The 25,554-nt window shown below is 55.6% G+C and overlaps 3 protein-coding genes across 3 annotated transcripts in view; 1 reads left to right on the forward strand and 2 right to left on the reverse strand.

The window, feature by feature from the left end:
• The first annotated feature begins 1,214 nt into the window (after positions 1–1,214).
• CAV3 (caveolin 3) lies at positions 1,215–4,626 on the forward strand. Its single transcript, XM_048957320.1, has 2 exons — positions 1,215–1,469; positions 3,812–4,626. The coding sequence occupies exons 1-2, from the start codon at positions 1,356–1,358 to the stop codon at positions 4,151–4,153; spliced, it is 456 nt and encodes a 151-aa protein (XP_048813277.1). The 5' UTR covers positions 1,215–1,355; the 3' UTR covers positions 4,154–4,626.
• Positions 4,627–4,769: 143 nt separating this feature from the next.
• On the reverse strand, positions 4,770–9,085 carry OXTR (oxytocin receptor). The gene is made up of 2 exons (XM_048957329.1): positions 7,905–9,085; positions 4,770–6,108 (listed from the first exon to the last, which is right to left on the reverse strand). The coding sequence occupies exons 1-2, from the start codon at positions 8,830–8,832 to the stop codon at positions 5,861–5,863; spliced, it is 1,176 nt and encodes a 391-aa protein (XP_048813286.1). The 5' UTR covers positions 8,833–9,085; the 3' UTR covers positions 4,770–5,860.
• A 13,354-nt stretch (positions 9,086–22,439) lies between these two features.
• Positions 22,440–25,554, reverse strand: part of RAD18 (RAD18 E3 ubiquitin protein ligase) — a 35,845-nt gene continuing 32,730 nt past the window's right edge. Inside the window, exon 13 of the mRNA XM_048957538.1 lies at positions 22,440–23,121. Coding sequence (XP_048813495.1) covers positions 23,019–23,121 — 103 coding nt within the window. The 3' untranslated portion in view covers positions 22,440–23,018. The remainder of the gene's footprint in view (positions 23,122–25,554) is intronic.

Genomic DNA, 25,554 nt, shown 5'->3' on the forward strand with positions numbered 1-25,554 from the left:
ACGGGAGCTTGGTTTCTGCAGAGAGAAGCCTGTTGGATTTCTAGCAAACATCCCAAAAGGAAAAGTCAGAACTTTGGTGTGACCTGGATGCAGCACAGCAGCATTCTGCATCAGCCCCCTTCCTCCAGCAAGGCAGACATGCAACAAATGCATTATTGCCTACAGATGGCACTTCAGCTCCTGGTTGCCACTAATTGCTAACAAACCAGCACTATTTTTCACCCCTTGCCAGCTGTGCATCACAACTTGTGTGGTGTCCCACTTGCACTCCGACAGCACCCCGACCTATTTATATCCCCACAAGCACTCCCAGCACTACCTCAGGCGGCTGCTGGCTGCACACAGACAGCCCAGCTCTCATGTTCCTCCTCCCACACCCTGGACACCGGATCCGCATGCCTGCAGCACCCAGCTGCAGCCCAAAGGCAGAGTATGACGCACACCGCAGGGCATGGGGCTGCACCCAGCTCTGCAGGCCCCACACAACCCCGCTGCAGCAGCCCTGTGCTGGCAGGCAGGCAATAGCGTGGGGCAGAGCAGAGCAGATCCAGCTCCTCACCACACAGCAGCTGCACTCCTAAACCCAGCGCTGGGCCCCAGCCAAGCAGCACTGCTTCTCCATGAGATGGCTGTCACACTCCTTGCGCCCGGAGCCCCACACACACCAGCACTGGGTGCTTTGCTCGTCTCCCAGCAGCACCCATCACTGTCCATATCTCCATGGTTAGCTTTGGCGAAAGCTCAGCTTGAACGCCCATGACCAGGACATGCCTATTGAAACCTGCCCCAGTGCAGCAGCCAGGGCTGCCATCTGCCCAACACCCCGCACTCATTCACCTCACAGCATTCTCCCGTCCTTACCAGTGCCATTTACCCTCACACAAACTCACAGGTTTTGCATGGTTATTTCCCACCCATTTTGCTCCTGTCTCTTAGAATGCTTTGTGTTGGAAGGGACCTTTAAGATCACCTCTTTCCAACCCCCTGCTATAGGCAGGGATACCTCCCTCCCTCTAGACCAGGTTGCTCACAGTCTCATCCAGCCTGGCCTCGAGTGCTGCCAGGGAGGGGGCATCCGCAGCCTCTCCATGCAACCTGCTCCAGTGACTCACCCACACAACGTGTGCTGAGGACATCTGCTACAAACTACACCACAGCAGCTTTAGCCAAGGATGTGTCAGCCCCCAGAGCCCCCCCAGGCCACAGGGTCCCTCCAGCACAGCCCCTTTAAGGGCACCGATGCGGCACGACATTAATTTTAGCCTGGAGCACAGCCAGGGCGTGGGGCAGCTGCTCAGCTCTCACAGCCTGCCCTCTGCACTGCCCCAGCACTGCAGCCCAGCAGCACCAGAGCCATGGCTGAGGAACAGAGAGAGCTGGAGGAGAGGATCATCATCAAGGACCAGCACACCAAGGAGATTGACCTGGTGAACAGAGATCCAAAGCGGATCAACGAAGACGTTGTAAAGGTAAGGACTTCCTGAGCCCTGCTTTTAGGAGACTAGCTCCCTTCCCATTGCACAGAGTGTAAGCAGCCAGGTCTTCATCACTGCCATGAGGGCCAGGGGCTGCACTGCAGGTGGCAGGGGGAGGAGAACAGCCTCTGGTCCCACTGTGCATGTGGCCCCATTGATGCTGTATTCTATTCCTTGAATGCACTGCCCATCTCCACTGGCCTGAAAACATATGGGGCTGCCCTCACTGGTCACAGCAGTGGGAAGCCAAAAATAAAATGGGGTCAGCCCATACCACTGCTTGAAAGGGAACCTTTGAAAAAAGCTGAGAAGAACTTGCTAATGTTCAAGGCTCAGCAGTTCGAGCAGCAGAGCACTGAGATAAGCACTGTCCTGTTTGCAAGAAGACCGTTTCCCCTGCATGCCAGCATGGGGTGCAGCAACCCGCTTCTATTTTTGATCAAAAGGAGCACACGTCTCTGAAAAGGGGAGAGGAGAGAGAAAAGGGAAAAGGAACGCCTCTTCCTAAGCAGTGACCATCGAAACTTGTCCGCTCTGTCAGTCGTGTAATGGGATTTGTTAGAATAATACTGGGGTAAGGTTGGCCCAAAGTGGGGCAAGGAGGAGAGGGATGAGTTTTATTAAAACTGCTTTGAGATCAAAGCAAACAGCACACCAGGAGGGATGGCACAGCCCAAGCTGCTCACAAAACTTCTGAGCAAGCTGTGACCTTGATGGCACCAGTGAAAAGCATTTGTGTGCTGAAACGCTTTGTATTCCAGTGGAGCCCCGGCAGTGCCCTGAGGGGCTGCGCAGTGACAGCCATAGGAGGGCACCCTGCAGGGGTGAGGGGTGCCTGCAGGCCTCTGTGCAGCAGAGCTGCTGGGGATAAGGGCCAGCCGTGGGAAGGGGATGCAGTGCAGGAGCAGCACCCAGTGCCTGCAACAAGGCCTCCCCCCAACCACAGGCCATTCCCATCCTCTTTTTGCTCTCAAGCTCCAAAAACTCTGCAGAGGATTTTCCAGCCCATCAACTCATGTAATTAGACTACTTCCTCTGTTTTCAAAGCATTTGATGAAGCCACCTCGCATTCTTCCAGACCCAAAAATAGACCAGACGATAAGCTGGGCAGGGAAAGGCACAGCCACAGCCCCAGCACTGTGGAATAACATGGGCAGCTGAAGCCTCTCCACAGTGGGCAGCAGCACACCAGGAAACATCCTGGGCATACATCAGAACCGTGCAGGGAGAGGCAGCAGCCACACAGGTGGAAGGGCACCCACCTGCAGGCAGCAGAGTCCTGGCACACACACAGCAGCGCGTGGCAAAGCCCTGGAGCCTCCAGCCTCCTCCCAGCCGTGGCACAGGATGTGCAGGTGGTGCCTGAGGGCACTCGCTGAAGGCTGTGGGGCAGAGCCCAGCTCAGCATTCAGCCTGTGTCCTATCTCTCCTCAATAGCTCCTCCTGATACACAGGGAGCAAAAGGAAGAGAGAAGGGCAGACTCCTTCTTATAGCCTGCTGCTGCCCTCACTAATTATCCCGATTAGCTGGCCAGGCAGCTGGAACCTGTTTGGATCTCAGCTGGGCAGGGTCTGGAGGGGATTGGAGCTGCTCCCCTGTGCCCACCTGCACCCACACACAGGGCTGTTCTTTTCCAGCCCGTGTCAGTGTCTGTCCTGGTGCCTGCTGCCAACCCCAGGAAATTAAAGGTGATGCAGAATGACCTTATGATCAAAGAGCTTTCAAAAACAGAAGAGATGCTGCAGTTGGACATAAATGCATAAGCAGACATGTCAGCCTAACCAAGGAAAGGTGCTTCTTCTGAAGAAAATTGGCTTGGTTCATGCATTCCCTAAAAATGGTTTCCAATGCAGCAAGGTCTGTGCATGATTTGGAGGCTCTTAGGAATATTTGCAATGCTCCTAATGGCTGTGTATAGCAATGATATTCCTGCAAGGACATGGCCAGGCTGATCCCTTCCCCTTCAGCAGAACGCAAACAGGCAGAACCAGGTATCTCACCTCCAGATGTATAATAAGAAAATCATAGATCAGGAGCACCGTGGGGTTTTACTAGCACCAACACCTCCTGCGTGTGGGCAGCCCATGTCCTTGAATGATAAAAAAGCACAGGAATGGGCTCTGTCTTCCTCAAGTATGGCTGTGCCCATCCCTGCCTGTGGCCATGTCCTGTCCTGTGGGCACAGTGCACTGCTGGGCACGAGGCCCCTCCAACCTGGGCCCGGTGTCTGTGCCCACCCTGTGACAGAACCAATCCCTCCCCCCGAGCTTCCCCGCACACAGCAGCTCCTGCACCTCGCCTTGTGCCAACGCTCCCTCCCTCCATCCCGTGCCAGGTGGATTTCGAGGATGTGATAGCTGAGCCCGTGGGGACGTACAGCTTTGACGGTGTCTGGAAAAGCAGCTACACCACCTTCACCGTCAGCAAGTATTGGTGCTACCGGCTGCTCTCGGCCGTGCTGGGCATCCCCCTGGCCGTGGTCTGGGGCTTCCTCTTCGCCCTCATCTCCTTCTGCCACATCTGGGCGGTGGTGCCCTGCATCAAGAGCTACCTGATCGAGATCCAGTGCGTCAGCCGCATCTACTCCCTCTGCATCCACACCTTCTGCGATCCGCTCTTCGAGGCACTCTCCAAGATCTGCAGTAACGTCAGGGTCATGCTGCGGAAGGAAACCTAAACCCCAGCAGCACCACAACCGCCGCGCTGTGCCGGTCCCCGAGCAGCCACAGTGCCCGCTGGGTCTCTGCTGCCGTGCCGGGGCTCTGGGCACAGCTGTCCTTGGGATGTCAAGGACACAGAGGCACCTGTGTGCTCTACTGGTGCTGCCCCGAGCGCTGTGCTGCCCCGGGGCCCGGGAGGTCTCTTTGTCCAGATATTATTCTCAATTTATTCTTCCCTCGGCTCCCAACAAGTATTTGAGGCCAAAGTCCCTCCCAACGCGATGCCACAGAGAGAGGCACAGTTTGCATGGTGCTCCTCTGCTGCGGGGTCGTGGAGCTCTGCTGCCCTCAGCAACGTTGCACTGATGCTGCACAGCACTGCGCCTCGGGGTGGCTGCAGTTACATGTAGTGAAGGATATTTGAATGTTTGTAGGAAAAAAATGTTTCTGAAAACACTGTATCACAGGTATTTTTTTAAAGGCTTTTGTTGAAATAAAAGGAATTTAAAACCACATTGGAATTATATTCTTTTTAGTGTTGCCGTTGTTCTGCTTATTCCCATCCCGAGCCAAATCCCAGCCCAGCTCCCACCACCTCCCACCCCCACGGCCCCACACGCCGCCCTGCCGCAGTGCCTCTGATTCCCTTTGGCCCTTTGAGGCCATGGTTGGTGTCCTCCTGTGGCGACAAATCCCCACCATGCCTCACTGCCAGGAGAAAGAAGATGAACATAGGGGGAAAAACGGTGTGCTCTGGGAACACCTTAAACCAGTCTGGTGGAAGGTGCTGAGATGGGCTGTGCATGCTAACAGCTCACTGAAGCTCCTGGAAAAACATGGAAAGGAAAGCCACAGCACGGCAGGTAACAATGTATGTGTTGGTGACAGTGAAAAAAGAAACTGGTACAGATTTCAGTGCACTTTTTGTACCCACTCCCAACGCTAAGGCTGAGCCTTGCTGCACTCACAGGGTTGCAGGCAGTGAGGAGAGCAGCACCAGGCCCCCCTCAGCACTGCCTCATGCAGCCCATGGAACACTGCACACAGCACTCAGCACACTGCCCTGTGCTCAACAGCACCCTCACACCATGTGAAATGCATCACAGCCATCCATGGCCTTCGCCCTTTGGCACAGTGCTCCTCCTGCACCTCCCCTCCATCAAGACACAGCCAGAAAGTTTTATTTACAGGTATTCCTTAACAATTAAAAAACCCATGCTGTGAGCATGACTTTGTGCGTTACAAAGCAAGAAGGTTGCATTGGTGGAAAAGATCAAATGCTATCAGCTGCAGACCCAGAACAAGTGCTTGGCCTCGGAGGACCAGATAGCAGCTCCTCAACCCCACGGAGCCCCAGTGTAACCCAGATGCCTTAGGAGAAGCCTGGAGCACGCTCAGCAGATGCATTATTGCACAGATCCCCAGTCCCACGCTGGCATTACTCCCGCCAGCCCGCAGTGCCCACCCTCAGCCCCGTCCCAGATGAGCTCCATGCAGGAGGCAGGAGGGGCTCCGACGACGGTCCGTGCATTAAAGCCGCCGGTGGGAACGGGCCAGGCGCTGCTCAGCCCCGCACAGCCCTGAGCGCGGAGTTCTCCTCGCCGCTGCCCGGCCCGACGCGGCGCGCTGCCCGCGCTCTCCCGCACACACGTCTGCACCCCTATTTATTTACACCGCACTCCCCACCGCAGTCCCAGCGCTTCCCAGCACTCGGCCCGGTGCCCTCACGTGGAGGGCGGCTGCGCCAGGCTGCGCTGGCTGCTGCTGCGGCAGCTGAGCACGAAGGAGGACGAATGGCTCTTCCTGCCCACGCTCAGCTCGCAGGCCGGCCGAGCCTTCAGGTACCGCGCGGAGCAGCAGAGGAAGCGCCGCATCAGGTCGTGGAACAGGTGCCCCGTGTACAGCATGTAGATCCAGGGGTTGCAGCAGCTGTTGAGGCTGGCCAGCAGCATGGCGATGATGAAGGGGGAGGCTGCAAGGAGAGAGCGCGTCAGGGTGCGGGGCGCGAGGATTTCGCTGTGGGCCCCCGGCCCCGCGCTGCCGCTGCGAACGCAAACAGCGGGCGGAGGGCGGAGCCGCGGCCACGGCACCGCGCTGGCACGGCGCGAAGCGCTTTCCCTCCCGACGGCCCGGAGCTCAGGTCGGTTCCGTCCCATCAGAACGGGGCTGCGGACCCACAGTCGCGCCAACCCCCAGCCCTGTGCCCCCGCCCTGCTCTCCCTGTGCCCTGCTGGGAAGCACCGGGTCTGGCTGTGTCTGTTCCCTCTGCGCCTCAGCCAAAACGCCCTCACACCTCTGAAACCAGAAGAAAAGCACAAACTGTGGCTCTGGTTTCCAAATTCCCCTTTAACCCGCTCACCCACAATTCCTGCTCTAGTGACAACTGCTCCAGCTGCTCCTAATAAAAGGAAACTGCTGAAAGTCCGTGGTGAGAGAACTGAGGCACATCACAGCATTTCAATCTACTTTAGAAAAAAAGATATACATCCATCTTTCGCTGACTCAGCTCTGCTGCCTCTGGTGCTGATAAATTGCACTTCATGGTGCATGGCTGCACCATTAGGCCCCCAAGAGCGCCCCAGGAGCGCCCCGAGAGCCAGATTGGCCCGCCAGGGCAAGGGCTGGGGACATTACATGGCGGAGATGGGGATGTCACATGGAGGGACTCCCTGCTCTGTTCAGGGGCCAGCAGAGGCAGACGCGGCCGCGTTCTGTGGGCAGCTGCAGCTGAGAGCCCGGTGCTCCGTGCAGCCTTGCGGACAAAGCACCAGCGTTTGCTCGCTGGTGGGTCAGGAGAAGCCCTCGGGGCTGCGGGTTGGACATACAGTGAAAGACACGGCATCGTCAGCGTCTGAAAATCAGACATTCGGACTAGACCGAATTCGGAAAACCAAGAGAGAGCTGTCGGGAGCATCCGGGAGGGCTTAAAAAGCTGTGCTGAACTTCCACACCTGCAATAAGCGAGCAGAGAGAAGCAAAAAAGGCACAGCGAGGGCGGCTGGAGCCGGGCAGGAGAGCTGCTCCGGCGGCAGGGCTGCGGGGACATCGCGGTGCCACCAACAGCCCGGTACTGGCGGACCAGACCCAGCCGCAGAGCACCGAGCCGCAGCCCGGTGTTGGCCTCCGGCAGCCCCACACTGCGCACTGCTGCTGGTGCCCAAAGCGCTGCCCCCTGAGCGCACTTTGCTGTCCTTCCTCTCAGCTCACAAAGTTGTGCAGAGCTTTTCCGCACGCGGCTTTTCCCAGGTGCGGGGACGCTCCCGTGCAGGGGCAGCAGCGGCTCGCACAGCACGCGGATCTGAGCCGGGCGGTGAGTCTCACTGCTTGCAGCCCCGGGGATGGCAGCAGCAGCCAGCACCGAGCGTAAAACACAGCAAAGCAGTGACACCGCACCCAGGAGGCAAAACTCTTAAATCAGAGGGCTTTTGGAAGACCTGTGCTTCATCCAGAGCCATACAGAAGCAGCACAGTGCCCGGGCGGGTGAGAACAGAGGGGAGGGACGGGAAGGCAGAAGAGTTGCAAGCAAAGAAGTCAGCGGCGACAGAGCGGTACCGCAAGGGGAAAAAAAAGGATTGGGCACGGGAGACGCGCGGCTCCAGTGAGGGGAGCTCAGGGGCAGCCGCCGCCGCCTCTGCAGGTGCTCCACGCCTAGAACCTCTCCTCGCCCCTCCAGACTCCCGAGCCCCCGAGACGTTGCTGTCTCTCCCAGCCCCCGGCCCGGAGCGCCGCAGTCCCTGCACGCACACAGCCGCGGGGGGAGGACGTACCTTCCTGCGGAGCGTTGGTGTCCCACACCGACCACATCTGCACGAAGAAGAAGGGCGTCCAGCACACGATGAACGCCAGCACGATGATGAAGGTCATTTTGACTGTCCGGATCTTGGCTTTGGAGATGAGCCGCGTGCTGCTGACCCTGGCAAACGCCGCTCCGCCGCGGGCGGTGGAGCTCAGCCCCCCGGGGGGGCCGTGGGCCGTCTTCAGCTTCACGTTCTGCCAGATTTTGAAGCTGATTAAGCCGTAGCAGACGCTCAGCATCAACACTGGGATGATGTAGACCATGAGGGTTATCCAGGTGACATAAGCTTTGGGTCCCCAGGGCTGGATGAAGTCCGCCCAGCAGTCGTAGACTCCGTTCCCCACATCCCGCAGGGAAAAGATGTGGATCTGGGGGATGCTGACCAGCAGGCACAGCAGCCAGGTGAGCAGCACGGAGACCCGGTCCGCCCGCCTATGCAGGGACCGCAGCGGCTGACAGATGGCCAAGCAGCGGTCCAGGGACATCAGCAGGAGCATGTAGGTGGAGGCGAACATCCCCACCACCTGCAAGTACTTGATCAGCCGGCAAAGGAAGTCGGGGCCGTAGAACCTGAAGGTGATGTCCCATATGAGCTGGGGCAGGACCTGGAAGACGGCCACCACCAGGTCGGCGATGCTCAGGTGCTTCATGAAGAAGTACATGCGGGAGTGCTTCTGCCGGGTGGTGTGGATGGCCAGCAGCACGCACAGGTTGCCACTCAGGGCGAGGAAGAGGATGAGGCAGAGCACGGTCACCTCCACCTTGGCCATGTCCTCATTCCGCTTCAGGGGGTCCGCGGTGCCGTTCCTGACGGTCGCTCTGTCCTCGGGCTGCAGGCTGCCGTTCCCCAGAGTGCCGTTGGCCCACAGGCCGCTCCCCGCCAGGTACAACTTCTCCATGGCCGCCCCGCATAGAGCCGAGCACCTCCCGGCCCCTCACGACCCCGCTCTCCGCGGCGCCGCGTCCCCCCCGGGCGGCTGTGCCTGAAGAGCCCCCCGGCAGCCGCCCCCCCCCGGCCGCACCCCGGGCTCCCGCCGCATCCGCAGCCCGCGGTCCCGACGCGACAGCAACGCGAGGAGCGGCACGCGGGGGGGCCGGCAGAGGAGCGCCGTCCGGCCGGCAATCCGCGGCCCCGCCGCTGCCGCACGCGGCTCCAGCACGGAGAGCGCGGAGAGGACCCCCAGCCCCGGGCGGGGCGGGGAAAGGGATGGGGAGGGGGCCGGCTCCGTCCCGCCCCGCCCGCGGGCACGGATGGGACGGGGGTAGGTCCCGCCCGCTCGGAGCGGCCGCGAGAGGGAGCGGCAGCGCCGCGCCGTGCGGCCCCCGACCCCGATCCGCGCTCGGCGAGCTCCGACCCGAGGAGGATCCCCTCTGTGCGGCGGCCGGCAGCGGCGGCTTTGGGCTCTGACGCTGGAAAAGAGCGGCGCGTCCCTGAGCGATGCCGGGTTCGGGGCTCTCCGCAGGGGCTGTCGCCATGCCTCGGCGGGAGCGGATGGCAGCCGCGTGCCGCTGCTCGCGCTGTGCTGCCTGGCAGCCGGAGCGGCGGCGACCCCCGAGGAGTTTTTCTTTCGGGATTATCTGCGAATCCTGCTACGCCACCGCTAGAAAGGAAAACATACGCGGCTACGTTCGATACTGTTCGCCGTCAGTGCCGACCTCGGCCCTCGCACGGCGGGGCAGAGCAGTGTTTCCTAAGCGCTCGCTGCCCCGACGGCCCAGCACTGCGCTGCTCGCGGAGCGGAGGAGCACCGCGCACCTCCGCCCGCCTTTCCCCGCAGCAGCGGCCACGCGGGGCCCCCCGGCGCTTTTTCACCGCGCAGCCCCGAGCGGCCTCCCAGCGTAGCGCTGCCGCCGTCCCACCGCGCTGCTCCCCGCCGCTCCCACCCTTCGGCCCCGAACAAACATCCCCGCAGTTATTTTTAAAGATTTTTGGGAACTTTTTGCTCTGTGCGAGATGTAAAAATGTTAAACGCTTTGGCGAGTTCTTCCTTCCAGGGTTCACGCTCTTCTCCCTGCGGGCAATAAAACGCTGTGGGAATCGCTGAGGATAGCAGCTCACCATGGGCAATGCTTTCTTTTTTTTTTTTTTTTTTTTTTTTTTTCCCCTCGTTCTACTCTTTTCAGGAGAGTTCTGTAGGAGGAAGGGACCTCGCTGAGATCCTGGCTGTGGTGGAGTAAGGGAGAGCTCTGAGCTGCCTTCGGGTTCGGTTCGGCGCTGCTCCTTCGGCGTCCCGCTCCAGCTGCAGGCTGTGCCTGGGGGCGGGTTGGGGCGGCCGCGCTGCTGCATCACACCTGAGGTGTGGATCCTGGGATGGGGCAGCGCTGCCCCCTCCGTGCTGTCAGAAGGTCGTCAGCCCCAGCTGCAAGGAGCCCTTCGTGGGATAGGATGGAGCCCGTGGATGCAGACCACAGCCTGCGCTGCTTCTGGTGCCCGGGAGTGCTGTGCTGTGCACGGGGAGCTCGCCGGGGCTCGTCCTGTTTGTCTCCCTGCCAGTGCCAAACCTGATGCTCTGTCTGTTCTGACCTAGAGGTGCAGAAGGGTCCTGCTGAGCTGCTGAGGGGAAGGGCTGCACTCCTTGTGTCCAAACACGGGGTTTAAGGTGTGGAAGGTTTCCATCAGCCGCACTTGGAATGTGCTGGCTCTGGGTGAGGCTCCATGCTGACATCTGCACAGAGCACAGGGTGGGCTGCAGAGCCAGGCCAAGCGCTGGATGTTCTACAACCAAACCCTGGCAGAGCAGCAGCAGGGAGCGCCTGTGGCCTCTGACAGAGGGCTGCGATTTACTCCTCCCCACCACAGAGGGGGATCAAACCAGGAGAGCAGTGCTGCAATCCACATGCTACACATGCACCCTGAAGGGAAGCCTGCAGCCCCTCACTGCCGTTGGGGTACCGCAGCACAGCGTGCCTGCAGCTTTCCTCTCCCATCTCCTGTGCACCCCCAGCTCCCAGCACATCCCTCAGCTTTGGGGCTGGGCAGCCTCACTCAGAGCTCTGCCTTCATGAGGCCTGCCTGCAGCGAGCAGTGAGCAGCACCAACAGCATCTCCATCCATATGAGTTTCTCCTCTCCCGGGTGGCTCAGAGACACACATCACTCGCTGGGTTTTGGCACCTGCCCCACCTATTATACAATATCTGATTCTCCCACATGTTTTCTCATCTATTACCCCGAGTTTTGGCTGTCACCATTTGGCAGCTGACATGTTGTTTTACCAAGCCACAAAGATTCACCCAAAGGCAAAGTGCTTCAGCAGAGAACGTGTTCCTGCAGTGTCCCAGGGTGCTTCCCAAGCAGTGGGACCTGCAGTGCTGCACGAGGACAGGAGGTCACCTCCACCACGTGCAGCTCTTCTCCCGGCCGTGGGCTGAGACTGAGCCCAGCGCTCACTGGTGGGGGCCATGCTGTCCTACCCCTGCCCCATCCCTGTGCCACCCCTCCCAGCCCAGCTGGGCAGCTCTCCCCACCTCCAGGGCTGAGCAGTGCTGGAGCCCTTGTCCCCGCAGCAGCAGCACTTTGGTGTGCAGAGCAGGAGGTGCAGTGGGCAGAAATCACAGGACTTGTTCTTTTGAACATTCCTCTCCTTATCAACTTTGTTCAGTTCCCATTAAAGGGAAACCCCCCGACCCATCCTCAGAACGACTAATTCCAATCAAAACAAACTCCCTTTGTAGTTGCCAGCTGCCATAATGAATTATTTCACGGTGCCCATAAATGCTGCTTTGAGCAGCCGAGGCTGTCAGCGTCAGATGTGAACCAGCTCCTACAGGTAGCTCCCCGGCAGGACCCGGCCGGGCACGGCACGGAGCAGCGCCTGCAGGCACGGCGGATGAGCAGCTCCCACCCGACAGCAGCAGCGCAGTCACCGAGCAATCAGAACCCGCTGCTGTCAGCCGCACGTGGCCGCTGCCGCTGCTGTGCGTGCCGCAGGAGCCCTTCTGACCGCGCAGCTCCAAACCGCGTTACTGACTGGCAGCGCTGCTTATGCTTATCCCCTTCTAAAGGGGAACAGCAGGAGATGCGTGAGAGCCCGGTGCAGTTCCATCACGCTACCTGCACGGCAACTTTCTGGCACCAATTAGTGATGGCGCGGTGCCAGGCTGGGCGGCCCGATGCCGTGAGAGGGTCCGGCGGTGGGGCTGCAGCTGCAGCCGGCGATGTCTGCGTGGGAAGGGGACCGCAGGAGCGGGACGTGGCGCTCCGCGGCGCCGGGAGCACCGAGCCACCGGCAGCCCGGCGCGGGGACGGGGCGGGGACACCCCGCAGCTCCATCTGCAGGCAGAGCTCCCGGCAATGAGAAAACAAACAGCGCTGAGGCAAAGAGGCCTGAGAGAATCACAGGGTTTTCTGAGTCACCCCCCGCTCCTTCCAGCTTTAATACATCTACAATGCCGCCGAGCTGGGAAGATATTTGTTTTAAAAATACATGCGTTGGAATAATCAAAAGCGCCAGGGCTAAATTTAATTTCGATTTACTGCTGCATCCGAAATAGCAGTTTTTCCAACAGCTCTCTGGAATCCCAACTTTACAGCCCCCATGGCACACGGGCCTGGCAATGCTTCAGGTCCCAGCCGTGGCCGCTCAGACGGAGCTCTCACCAACAGCTGCAGGCGTTGCAGGCGCTGTGCAGTGGGATGGGAGGCTCACCTGCTGCTCCTTCCTGCTCCCTCCTGCCCACCCCGTGTGCCCAGCACTCAGCCCGCAGGAGGCCCGGCTTTGGTAACTGCCTACAAACGCTGAGATGTGTGTTCCTGTGCACACACTGCCCACAAAAGGCAGAACTCTGCTTTGGTAACAAAACTGCAGAACGTTGCTGTGTTTAGGTGAGGGCGGGGAATGAGGATAGAGAAAAGAATGGTTCTGCTGTTCTTCACAGGAGGGCACAGGAATAACGTGGCAGCCGTGACTAAAATCCCTATGGATCAATCCATCGGTGCTGTGATCCCCCAGCAATACAAAACACAGCATCATTGGGTCCAGAATGCCCACTGAAAGTCCATTATGTCAGTGAGCTCTGTGATGTGGGATAACATTACCCAGAGGTAGGGTCATGACGAGGGACAGCATTGCACACCTGGAGGTGCAGGGAAGGTTGGCCCGGGACACGCTGTGTCTCAGTGCATGTGACCCCATCTGACCTCCCAGGCACAGCCCAGGGCACAGCACAGTGTGAACCAAGGAGAAACGCTCCATCCCACACTGGTGGCAGCAAACAAACCCGAGGAAGAACACAGCAGAACCGCTGTCATTCCAGCATTCCTGCTCCACACCGCACGCAGCTGCAGCTCTGCACAGCGGCCGGGCCAGGAGCGGATCTGCCTTTGGAACCTGCAGCATCAAAGCATTACTTAGGGGGAAAAAGCTGCAGGGACCGACTGCCCACAGACAGGTGCTGCAGTCCTGGGGCTTCTCAACAGAAGAGAACTTTCATGAGTTCCTGTGGTGCATCAGGACCATTTCTTCCCCCCCTCCCTTCATTTATCTGGGAACACTGAGTCCCAACCGCCAGCACAGAGTGCTCTGCACTGAGATCCGTTTCCATCGTGTCACTGTGAGGTTCACGGGAGTCAAACCATTTCCTCCAGAGGAATCCCCTCCTCCTGCTGCCGCGGTCTGAACACCGCTGGCATTGAGCCAGAGCCGTCACCAATTACCTCGGTAATCACCGCCATTAAGAAGGCAGTGCTGCACGCAGGACCTCCTGCCGGAGCCCCTGAAGGTGCACTGCTCATGTGTGCGCCTCTGTGCCAAATGAAACTGCAATCCCAAATCACTGCTAAAAAAGGAAATCTGAAAACGCGGCCCAAAGTTCAGAACCGACCTGGAGCAGAGGAAAGGGATGAAGGGTGTTGGGTGCTTATGAAGCGGGGCAACAGCAGATTTTGTGGGACCTGCAAAACCAGGGCATAAAGCAACGTATTCCTGCGCCTCATGCTGGTACTATGGGACGTCCCCACACACGCAGATGGGCCTGCTCACACCACTCACACCCTGCCTGCAGCTGCAGCTCGTGCACGTGGCAGCTACAGAACGCCCTGCGGTGCCAGAATGAGGCACACCAGTGTGAGCATTGCATCTTCTCGTGTTCTGAGAAAGCCAGAGGAACCAGAACAAAAACTAAGCATACGTGCATACTGATTTTAATACAGATTCACATGTAAATTGCATGATTAATATGCACGCACATCCGTATGAAGGAAACAGAATTGAGTTTACTGCTTATCACTGCCTCAGCAAAATCAGTGCTGCCTGACATGAGGGACGCAGCCCTCAGCACAGCTCAGCTGGGAGCGCAGAGTGGGGCAGCTGATGGCCCACAGCAGGGCTTCATCTGAAAGCAAGGCCCAGCTCCATTTATTCCAGCTATTTTGTGTCACCAATTATCTCCAATTGCAGTTATGTGTTCACCTCCTCCTGGCTGCAGCCCTGCTCTGTGCATGCAGCCAGCTGCTGCACTCAGCACAGACCGCACTGCACTCTGCTCACCCAGCCCCATATCAACCAAGGCACCAGTCACGCTGGGCCCTATAGTCACCATTTTCTCATTCTCTTTTACATGCTGGGCTTTTTTTCTGCAGTAATTCCTCAGATTTGGTTTTCTCAGTACGATCATTACTTTAAAAGCCAACACAATGGAGTACAAGACAGCAGTTTTCTGAAGGCCCTCAGCACAGATCCTTTTGCAGCAATATTCAGTTATGCAAACTAAGACAAAAGGAAACCAAGCCCTGCTGTATGCTGGTTTTCCTTCCTTCAGACACAGTCAGCCCCCTCACCCCCATCTCAGCAGAACAGCAGTGGGGCTGTCCTCAGCTGGCTTCTAAAAGGAACTAGCACTCAAAGGGCTCATCAGTGCCCAGTGTGCCCGAGGGAAGCATGGAACCAGGGAGTCATTCCAGTTGGAAAAGACCTCCGAGATCCCCCAGCTCAGCCCAGCCCAGCCCACCATGCCCTCCTGGGGATGCTCTGCACACCGAGCAGCCCACTGAGCGTGGGGTGAGCAGGGAGGGCACGGGGTCGGCCCCCCCCCGGGCTGCCAGCAGGGGTGGGTTTGGCCAGCACCAGCGCTGCTCCCAGCCCCCGGTGGGGACACGAAGCAGTGCACGGAGCATCCCCAGGAGACGGTCACTTTTCTGGGAAATGAGCAAAATATGTTCCCTTGTGCTCTGCATGACGAGGATCGTTAACCCAAGCAGGCGCTGCTTTGGGCTGGAAATTGCAATCACAGTAACACAACCATCAGGCTATAAAAAGAGACATGATTCAACCTAAAAACAAGGTTCTTCCCAACCATAAGTGGATTCAACCCACGATGTGACCAGGATATTTTCAGACCACCCCCGTGGTGGAACAACCAGGGCTGGAACATCAGCCCCGGACAGCAGAGATGTCCCATGGCCATCTGCCCCAGAGCTGGTGAAGAGCCAAGAGACTTTTTGCCATCCTTCTTTGTGGGAAAAGACTTACAAAGTTCTTCCGCTGAAGTTTCATGAAGGCACTTCATGCACACAGAGGTAATGGCACAGTATGCACAGCCAGAAATGCACACAGGGTCTCCAAACCCCCAGCTACCACCTCTACCTCCATCCTCACTGAAGCCATGTTCTCGCCCTAAGGACTTCCTCCTTGCACAGCTTCACCTGCTGCTTTACTTCATCTTCTAATCGCCAACCTTGAACTCCAAGCGAAGCGAAAACAAGAAATTAGATTCGGCCTTTAAAAGGTTAGGTTAGGGGGTTAGCATCAAGTACTGGGAAAGAAAGCAAAGTATTAATTACCACTAATTGCAGCCTCCTGGAGCATGGCACAGCAGCTGTGGGCTTAGAGCCAGCTGTGCTGCTGCTCCTGACCCAGGGATGCAGGAGGAGCTGCCTGTGGCATTGCAGCACTGCACCACAGCACCACACAGCACTGCAGTGGAGCACGACCACACTGCCAGTCCCCAAAACTGCACAAGCTGCAGGCAGGAGGCAAACACAGAGCGAGGCAGACCCAGAGCTGCACTCACTGGTTTGTAGCATGTGGAAAAGTTTTGTCTGCAGTCAGCAACTGCAGCACCTGCTGACTGGTCATGGGAGCACCTACACTGACCCAGCTGGGGAGGTTTGTAAACAGAAAGAAGGAAGGATTTGTAATAAAGAAGCAGCAGCAGCAGCACCATCATCCAAGAGCCAGTTCAAATCCAAATGTTGAAGAAATACATTTACTGCCCAGGGTCTGGGTATGAAAACGCAGCTGAAACATCGTGTTGGAGCTGGGGCTGCTGTGCTGGAGCTGAGTCCCACCGCACTGCAGCTCCCTGATTTTGCCCACACCCCACTGCTGCCCACCTGCAGCCCAGGGCCTTTCAGCAGGGCTCCATTGGTCCTTCCATCCCCAGCTATGGGCAGGAGGGGCTGCTGTGAGCCTACCTTGGGTGTTACTGCCCACGTGTTCTGGTGAGCACTGAGGGCTTGTGGTTGGACTCAGAGATCTCAGAGTACATGGGTGAAGATGCTTACAGCTGATATCTATGACACACACAGTATACATTCATTATGCAAAACCTCCAACTTCAGCAAGTGTAACTGTTTCAGACTGTAGGCGGTGACTTCAACAACAAGTGCTGCAACAAATTGATCCCAACAGGCCGTCAGCAAAAGAGTTTGACTTACGTCTGTATTTAATGTGCCATAGCAGCTCTGCCACAGCTCTACAAACTCAAGTAATTGCTTCATTATCTCAACACGCCGATTACGGTGGTAGCAGGGTGCTGGAGTTTGTCAATGAAACTGCCATTATCTGTGCCCACAGCAGTTTGCACACAGGAGTGCTGCTGACAAACAGCCGCCCCATCCCCACCCACTGATGTCCTCCACCGCCCAGCAGCAGCCCGGCTCCTTCTGCTGCCTGCAGGACGTCCTCTGCCACATCGCCTTCCCTCGTGCAGGAGGTGCAGACGACGCACGGCACAGCAGCGACATTTGAGTTTGCGCTGCAGGGTCACAGATACCATGGCAGCACCTGCAGGCTGTGGGTCTGGGTTGTATGAGGTGCTCCTACATCAATTTGCAGCTCAGAGGAAAGCGGCCCACGGAGTGAAAGCACACAGCAGAGCAGAGCTCACCCCTTAACTCAGCGCTTGGCTCTGCACCCCGGGCGCTGGGAGCAGACACAGCAGGCAGGGCTCCATGCTGACCTCCCTGTGTGTGTGGGGTGCAGGGGGACCACAATGCTGGGCTCAGGAACCATGGGCTGCTTTGTTCCAGCGTGACATTTGAAGAAGCCTCTGTCTGGCTGGGTCAGGGGCACAGCACCTCAGAAGGTACAGCACGTATATGCACAAAGCCCATCCATTCTGCAGCAATTATCACCCAAGTCATTTTTCTTTTTGAGTAATGATCTGTAATGGCCAGGTTAGCTTCATTTTGCCTCATCTCACCACCGAGCACAGGGCAGGGCCCTGGCTGGCAGAAAGCAGAGTAACTCAATTCTCCCCTAATGGAATCACTCGAGTCCACTCCACCTGGAAGCAAAAAAGCAGGTGGTGTTGGTGTTATTTTCACACGGATTTTTATACAGAGCACGCTGCTGCTGCTGCAGAGGCTCAGTGCCGTTGCCTGCAGGCTGTACCCACAGCGGGCTGAGCTGGAGAACAGCCTTACTTACGAACACCACTCACATTGTTTACAAGCGCTGGCACAGTGTTTGTCTTTTACACTGGGCAGAAGCACTTGAAGGCTCTGCAGCATTAAAATGGCTCCTTACTGTCCGACTCACATCGGCTGCCATTGCCCTCTCTGTCCCTTTAGTGCTTTTTGCCACACACACCACAACCCTGACCTGCATTTCCCCAAACCTGTGATGCTTCACCCCACTGCTGACAACCACGAGGACTCTCTCAGCCCTTCACACACTGCCCAGTGCTGTGTCTGGACCTGATGTAACCCCAACACAGAATAGCAGAATGAAAATTTGAGGATGGGAGCCTGAGCTCAAACTCACTGGTATGAAAGGGCTATAAACCATCAGCAGCATGTCCTGAAAGTGGCAAGGGAGATCACTTCTCCCACCCAAGGGCTCACAAATCTGCCATTCCCACAGCATGCACATGCCATTTGTCACTGGGCTGTTCAACTGAGCAGACACTGGAGAGGAGAATCTGACTCACGACACTGAAAAACTCCTCTTTGCACTCCTCTGTCCTTCAGTGCCGAGAGTGAAATTTGCCCCCCATAAAACTCTTTGGCGAAAGTCAGAGTCCCTCCTGAGCACCCAGCTGCCACCACTGCACCCTGGCACGCATTGGCTGTGCCATGGGCTGCACCATCACAGCTTCTGGCACCGCTGCGGCCAGCAGAGCCCCGAGCACAGCAGTGAGAAGTGGTGGGGAAGTGCAGCCCTGAGCCAACTGCAGCCAGGGCTGTGAATGCCACGGCCAGGGCTGCTGCAGCACTGTGCTGATGTCCAAATAAATACCTGTGGAATACCTTCAGCTGCATTCAGGGCCTGCACTCCTATTGCTGGAGAGCAGAGAGGGATAAGAGGTGGTACCAATAGATACTTCCAGCAGTGCATTCACTGCTGGCAGCACTCGCAGACAGAAGTGCTCTCGCTCAGAGCCCATGCTTCGGTGTCACAGTGATGGTTTGGAGGACCTGAGGACAGACTGCAGAGCAGACACCAGCCCAGCACGCAGCACAGAGAGCCACTGAGCAATAAACCACTGCTAGAGCTGTGCAAGCAGTGCAGCTGAACTCCCTGCGGAAAGCACGCGCCGTGTCATTTGCTCAGCTGCAACCAGGAGATACAGGTATTTAATAATGTGGAGGGGAAGAAAAAAAAGAATGTTAAAAGGCTTTTTGTAAAGATGTACCTCAGCTAGGGCTGCCAGCACTGGGCAGCACCACAGCCCCAGCACTGCAGGGAGAAGCATTGCTTTATGGAGTCCCTTTATGACTGCAGTGCTCTCCATCACAGCATGAGAAGGGCTCCAGGTTCCGCTCATGCCAGCAATCAATACTCCCAGGAAAACAAAATATTTTCTGTCATTTCTAAAGTATCTAGGCTGTAAAATGAGTTCCAAAGTGCCTAGCAGTCCTGCTCTGGGCAGGGACCAGCCGGCTGCAGGAGAGGATGGGGATTGGTGTCTGCGTTACCCAAGGCTCAGCTCCCTGCAGGGAGAAGGCCCCACGCAGCCACCTGGTCTGCACCTGAGTGGATCCAGCACAGAAATACTGCAGCACGTGGATCACAGCAGCACCTGCCCTCGGCTGAGCAAAGCAGAGCCCTTTGCTGCTCCACCCAAAGCACAGCATCTGCTGCTGCTGCTCCAGGAACAAGGCAAGAGCAAAAGTAAGGCTTTGGCACAGCAACGCTTTCAACAAAACATTAACTACAGAAATAAAATTGCAGCACAGTGAGTGGTGGCAGCAGCTCATTGCAGGGCAGTTTCACCTATCAGATCTACCAGAAACTGTGCAGGTACTTTCCTCAGAGCTGTGGGCTTTGCTTCCGAATTGATGCACAGGAACAGCACAACCTGCTGCCATCCACAAAGGCACATCCCAAACGTCCCACAGCACAGCCTCTTCCCATCAGCAGCCGTCACCGTGCAGAGCTCAGCTCTGAGGCCTGGCAGCACAAAGCCAACCACACAGCAGCACAGCCCTCTGCGTGGGGAGCTTCAGAGCACTGCCTGCCCACGGCACAGCGCTGTGCTTTCCATCACAAGCTGGCACCTTCCAGCACCCTGCTGCAGGATAATGTAAATGTTTCTGCTCCCAAGCTCTGCAGAGCTCAGCACTGACACCCGCGCAGCCTCAGCCCACCACGGTGCTGCACGAGGCAGTGCCCCATGGGGACCCACTGCAGTGCCAGCAGAGTGCAGCCAGACGTGTGCACAGCTGCAGCACAGATCTGCCTTAGCAAAGATCCTCAGCAGTGATTTATTATGATTTATTACCCTGGGCAAAGAGGAACTTTACACAGATGCTCATCTGCGGCCAGCACACACAGACACGGTAGCAGAGATTACAGGGTAAACGAGGAAACCAATTGGGAACTCATTTGAGCTCACATTCCAACCATGCATAAGTAGCATTGCTCACAGAGAAGTGATGGTTTATGGTCAGAACACATCAGGTGCTCTGTGCAGGCAGAGACCTTTGTAGTACCAACAGCAGCTATGGCTGAACTACCACTTTCTCCAAAAATGAAATTCTCCTGAAAACCTTCCTGGTGATGCTCTGCCTTGCAGTTTTGCTTTCTCCATGAATTCACCTTCACGCAATTTTGTGCAAAGCTCTTTTAGCAGCTTTACCAGTGGTACCCTGTTATCCACTAGAGTTTGAACTTCTGAAATGAGCAATGGTCAAACTGTGGCCCAATGAAGGATGCAGAGAATGCCCAGCAGGACTCAGCACTGCATCCAAGGGAAGAGGTTTGGGGCTCCAGAAGGGAGCAGGAGGCAGCACAGAGTGGGGCTGGAGAGGGCAGCACTCCTGCAGGGAGCTTCGGGCAAAGGAGCCTTGCTTTTCTTGAGGGGCACCTTCTGAGCTGCTGTGGAAGGAGGCAGGAATCCATTTCCTACTGAGCAGCACAAAAAATCCCAGTGAAAATCCAAGTGCCGGTGCTCCCAAAGCAGCCTCTCCCCAACACCCCAAAGCAGGCTGTCATCTCCTGGGCTGCTTCCTGAGCTGGAAGGGGAGAGCGAGGTGTGTGATGGGAGGGACACACCTGATAGGCAGCAGCTGAGCCTCTCCTCCTGCCCAGGGCAGCGGCCAGGTGGGACAGCAGCTGACACTGATGATGCAAGCAACCCTTGCTTTAAAGGACACAATCAATATAAAAAAATAAACAGCTGAGAACTGAATTTGCAAAGGATGAATGGGATGCACTTAAGAAATAAAAATCCGGGTTTTATTTCAACTTAAATGGCCCTTTGGGGAAAGCCTGCTGCAGACGTAAGACACCAGGCCATGGTTTGGTTCACTGCAAACATCAACAGAGCAGTTTATATCCGGAACATTTCCAAAGATGTAAGAACTGTTATGAAGCCTTGTGCCTCCCCATGGGCATGTAGGAAGGAGTCCTCAGAAACTCAGCTGAGGAGGATCACACTCAGCTTTCCTGCTTGGAGGGACTGCGTTTGAACAAAGGACTGCGGAAGGATGACAAATTCCCAAAGCTTCAGCTTGTGCCACGCTCAGGGCGTTCACCTTTTGAAGACATGGTTCTTCACCACATTGCTCTCACACAAGGGGACACACTGCAGGGCTGGCAGTGACCACGCAGAGCAGCACCCACCCGTAGGAGCAGGGCTCACGCACAGCTCTGCAGGTTTTAATGCGACCAAGTAAGCATTTGTTACTAATGAATTCCCTCTGGTCAGCAGGTTGGTTGCAAACAGCTGGCCCTGCCGTACTGCCCAGCATCCCATGCCAGCCCCCTGCTCCCCAGCAGAACAGAAAGGCAAGCACAGCGCCTGGCACCTCGCCCTGCCTCACTCCCCTTCTCTATTGATTTTTCTGAGTACTCTCCAGCCCCTTCTCACTTAATGAATTAAGACTATTTATCCCTTCTGGAAATGGAAGTATATTTTCTGCTCAAGTCAGGATTTATTGCCATCAACTACAAATTTAACTCCGCAAGCAGCATCTGGCTTCAAGGCCAACAAAAAGCCTCAGCTATCAATACAGTCACACAGGTATTAATGAGCAAAGCTCCCCCTGGGGCTGCTTCCCTGCTGACTCAGCGGAGTTGCAGTCCTTGTGCAGCACACAGCACTCAGATGCACTGCCACAGCTGGGCTCAGCAGATGGCCAGCACTGCAGCCCAACTGCTCAGGTTGCCATTGCACTTAAAACCAAGAGAGCGATGCTAGAACCTCAAGCACCCACCTTGCACCAGTGCTAGCTGGGGAAAGGTTTTGACTCATCCTGAGCCATGATGCACTTATACTGCATCAGAACCAGAGTTCCACACCAGCACAGCTCTGCAGAACATAGGCCAGAAGGCACAGCCCTTTAGCTCCTGCCAGAGGAGTGTTCACAGCTCTCCTCAGTGCCACAGCTCACAGCGTGTGTCCCAGTGTTACTCACAAGAGTTTTTTGAGGATGTTTTGTGCATGACAATGAATATCACCACGAAAATGAATTACTGTTAACTCAAATACAATCAAGCCATAATGATAAAGACCTGGGATGCACAGCAGAGGATGGAAGCTGACCTGCTGCAGTGAGTCTGACACTGACCATTACATACATTCCTACTCTTCTCTGGCAAAGCGCACACAGTATTTTTCTGCTCATCATGGATTACTATGATTTAAAGGTGGCCCTAAAAGCATAAGTCAATATTTGCTCTCTTTCAGAAGGCATGGTCTTACTGACAGCCAACCAAACAAAAAAAATCTGCTCCCTATTTTTCCCTCTGCATCTCCTCCATCCCACAGAGGCATTACCCCACACTTGCCACAGACACAGTTCTTCCAGTCACCTCTCCTTCCACACTACATGGAGTACTTCCAGAAGCACAGTGCTGCTCCCACCTGCTTGTTTATTTTAAAGGGCAGAAGGCTCAAAACCTTCCAATTTATTTCAGCTATAATACAAAGCTGAAATAGCAATGCCTGCTAATGAACATGCTTCCAAGGATGTATTCAAAACCAGCGCATTTCTGCAGTTTGAGTTTACAGTTTATTTCACTAGCAGAAAACCAAATTACACCAAATCAAACAAATCTATTGCCCTTCTAGTGTGGTGCTCAAAGGGGGGAAGGGTTCCCATGCAACCACGGCCTGCAAAGCCCACACTGCAGGCACTGCACACGTGAGCAGGGCAGGGCTGCAGTGCCACACAGAACCACTGCTTGGCTGCAGGAGGGCTCACCCAGCACCCCAGCAGCATTACAGTTATGGGGCACAGTGCTGCAAACACAAGTGCCTGTGCACTCACTTGGTTATTTTAAGGCAGCCTGATTGGCAGTTATGCAAGAATTCAACATTTTATTAAGTACCCTAATACACTGCAAGCAGGAGAAGTCTAAGAAGCACTTCTCAGCCTTAAGCCTTCTGCACTACCTAAGCCCAGTGGCCCCACAGCATCAGCTCTTCTTCCTCTTGCTCCTGGGAAGCAGTCGATCCCCTCCTGGCAGCTGGGACTGGCACGCCTTCCTCTTGCTAGTTCTCGGGTCCAGAAGACAGTTGCTGGAAAAAAAAGCGGAAAACAGGGTTTCCAAGGTGCTCTGAACAGGCAGATGCTGAAGGCTGTACAAAGGCACAGCAGGCACTGGGTGCACAGTACCCACAGCACACAATCCCTCCGGGGCATGAACAGAAACACGCTCCATCCCCATGTCTGAGGGTAGCAGTACCCACAAACCCCATGGGCACAGACACGTCCAGCACTGCCCAGCTCTGTCCTGGAACTGAGACGAAGGAAAAACAGCCTTCCCAGTACTTCACCCACAGCCTCCAGTGCTGGCACACCCACGTGACATCAGCAAAGGTGTGCATGGAACAGTCATGCACAGCACAGCCACCAAGAGGAGGGACAGCAGCTGTGGGGTGGATCTCCCACCAGGACAACACGTGGGGCTCCCACCTTCCAGCTGCAACCCTTCACCTGAGGCTCTTCCCATTACAGACAAGGAATGTCACTGGAAGCTCAAAGAAGTGCTTTCATTTCAGTTACAGTTAATTTTAAAGGGGAAAAAGAAAGTTAAGCTAGCCTTATTTAAATTATACAGCTAATTTCCATCAACCTGCTTTGAGCTTGGAACACACATAGAGTCAACGTGAAAGATACTGCTCTGCTCATCAACAGCCATTACTAATTAAACATTCTTCATAAACACATTTTTTCAAAAGCCGTTTGCCAGGATGAATCTACCCTACGGGGACTATTCACTCAGCTTAAACAGGAAATTCACAACTGGAAATAAGATGAAATCTGGATAAGAGTCTGGATGAGGTGCTATGAGATACAGCTCAGTAGCTCAGTGGGTAGTAATGGTGATAGGAGATGGTTTCAACCAGGTGCTCTCGTAGGTCCTTTCCAACCTCGTGATTCTAAGGAACTCGAACGCTGAAGTCGTTTCCCCTTTGGCAGCAGCAAGGAGCACACACACACAGATCAGGAACAATGTGCACCCCAGAGCCTCTAGCAGCTCCCCACGGTTCCTCCTGCCCAGCCGCAACGCACGCCGCACTGCAGAGCACAGCGGAGCTGATGACACGATTCCCTGCCTGCTCTGCTCGCGAGCAGCTCCGACAAGCAGCACAGCTGCACCAGCAGCCAAGCAATTTGATTTTCTACTATGATTGCTCATTTGATTTGCTACTCAATTATCCTTCGAGCCTCTTGGTATTGCTTTCCATTTTCTTCACTGACTTTGTGCGCTTCAGATTATGGGCTCCACAATGAGCCCGAGCTTCATTTACCTACTACATCTGGACAATACTATCACAAAGCATGTCCTAACATCCCCAAAGGCTATGATGAACCCTCTGCAGAACCTCCCGTGTCTTCAACACCAAACACCCAATAACAAAATAATTACCTCTAAGTCTAAAGCTCTTGAAAACAACAGGCTTTACTTTTTACTCACATATAGTGCCTACACACGGAAGGATGTCACCACTCTCAGATAACCCAGCAGACATCGCTTCTGCGTCATCCTTGTCCAGATTTTGTTTTATAAGGAAGCCTCATGCTTTCTACCTTTGTTTCACTGAACTGAAGATAGGTTACAAACACTAAAAGTTAGCATTGAATTAAGAGAGCGATTAACTATTTTCTAAGTAAATTCAAATAAAAACCCACCAAGAAAACTCAGAAAAATAACAACGGAGGTTGACAAAGTGACTTACAGTAACCTAGAGCTAGCACTACTCCAGAGATGGCATTGGTCACAGAAACCACCCCAGACCAGCTGATTGCAGCCAGCCTGCACACACAGTGCCCTCTGTCTCAGCTGGCGCTGCTCACAGGAGCCACCATTGTGCAGGTTTAGAAGAACAGAATGGTGGAGCCCTGGGAACACTGAGCAACACGAAGCAGTGCCACACAACAGCTCTGCGACTTGCTGCAGTACCCAGTGCTACACTCCTACAGCCTGCCTTCCCAAACCCTGCAGAAATAAATAAGCCAAGAACTAATGCTTTCTAAGCAACAGCTTCACTTGTCAGCAGATGGGACCCAGGGTCAGCACAGGGCTGGGTGAAACCTGGGGACTCTAAAACCTGTTTCCAACTCAACTGCCAACGTACACCTTTGCATACAGAACAAGTAGCATTGCTGAGAAAGCACTGCAGTGCAATCACTGCACAGAAACAGCACTGAAACTGGAAAGAAAGACAACGTCATCCAAAGATACCCTGGTAAACAAGCAATCACTGCTTAGAGGTTTTGTCTAATAAGGCAACTTCTGCACACAGGGTCTCTGTCAGTACGTTATTAAATGCTTCTCAAGCCACGACTCTGCAAAGCCATTGACATTTGTATAACCCTGGATGCCAGCAAAACCCTGAAGGGAACAGATGAGTTCAGACACATAACTGCATCCCACAGCAGGTCACATGCAATTCGAGTGTCCATGGCCCTACTGCTAACACATACCTGCACAAAGATGCTTGCTT

Source organism: Lagopus muta, chromosome 11, assembly GCF_023343835.1.
Source record: "Lagopus muta isolate bLagMut1 chromosome 11, bLagMut1 primary, whole genome shotgun sequence".
In the NCBI taxonomy this organism is placed as follows: Eukaryota; Metazoa; Chordata; class Aves; order Galliformes; family Phasianidae; genus Lagopus; species Lagopus muta.

Excerpts from the sequence above, each read along its gene's own strand:
- CAV3 (XM_048957320.1), top strand. The coding sequence starts at position 1,356 with ATGGCTGAGGAACAGAGAGAGCTGGAGGAGAGGATCATCATCAAGGAC. Across the intron at positions 1,470-3,811 it reads TCAACGAAGACGTTGTAAAG|GTGGATTTCGAGGATGTGAT; the intron begins GTAAGGACTTCC and ends ATCCCGTGCCAG.
- OXTR (XM_048957329.1), bottom strand. The coding sequence starts at position 8,832 with ATGGAGAAGTTGTACCTGGCGGGGAGCGGCCTGTGGGCCAACGGCACT. Across the intron at positions 6,109-7,904 it reads CACCAACGCTCCGCAGGAAG|CCTCCCCCTTCATCATCGCC; the intron begins GTACGTCCTCCC and ends CTCTCCTTGCAG.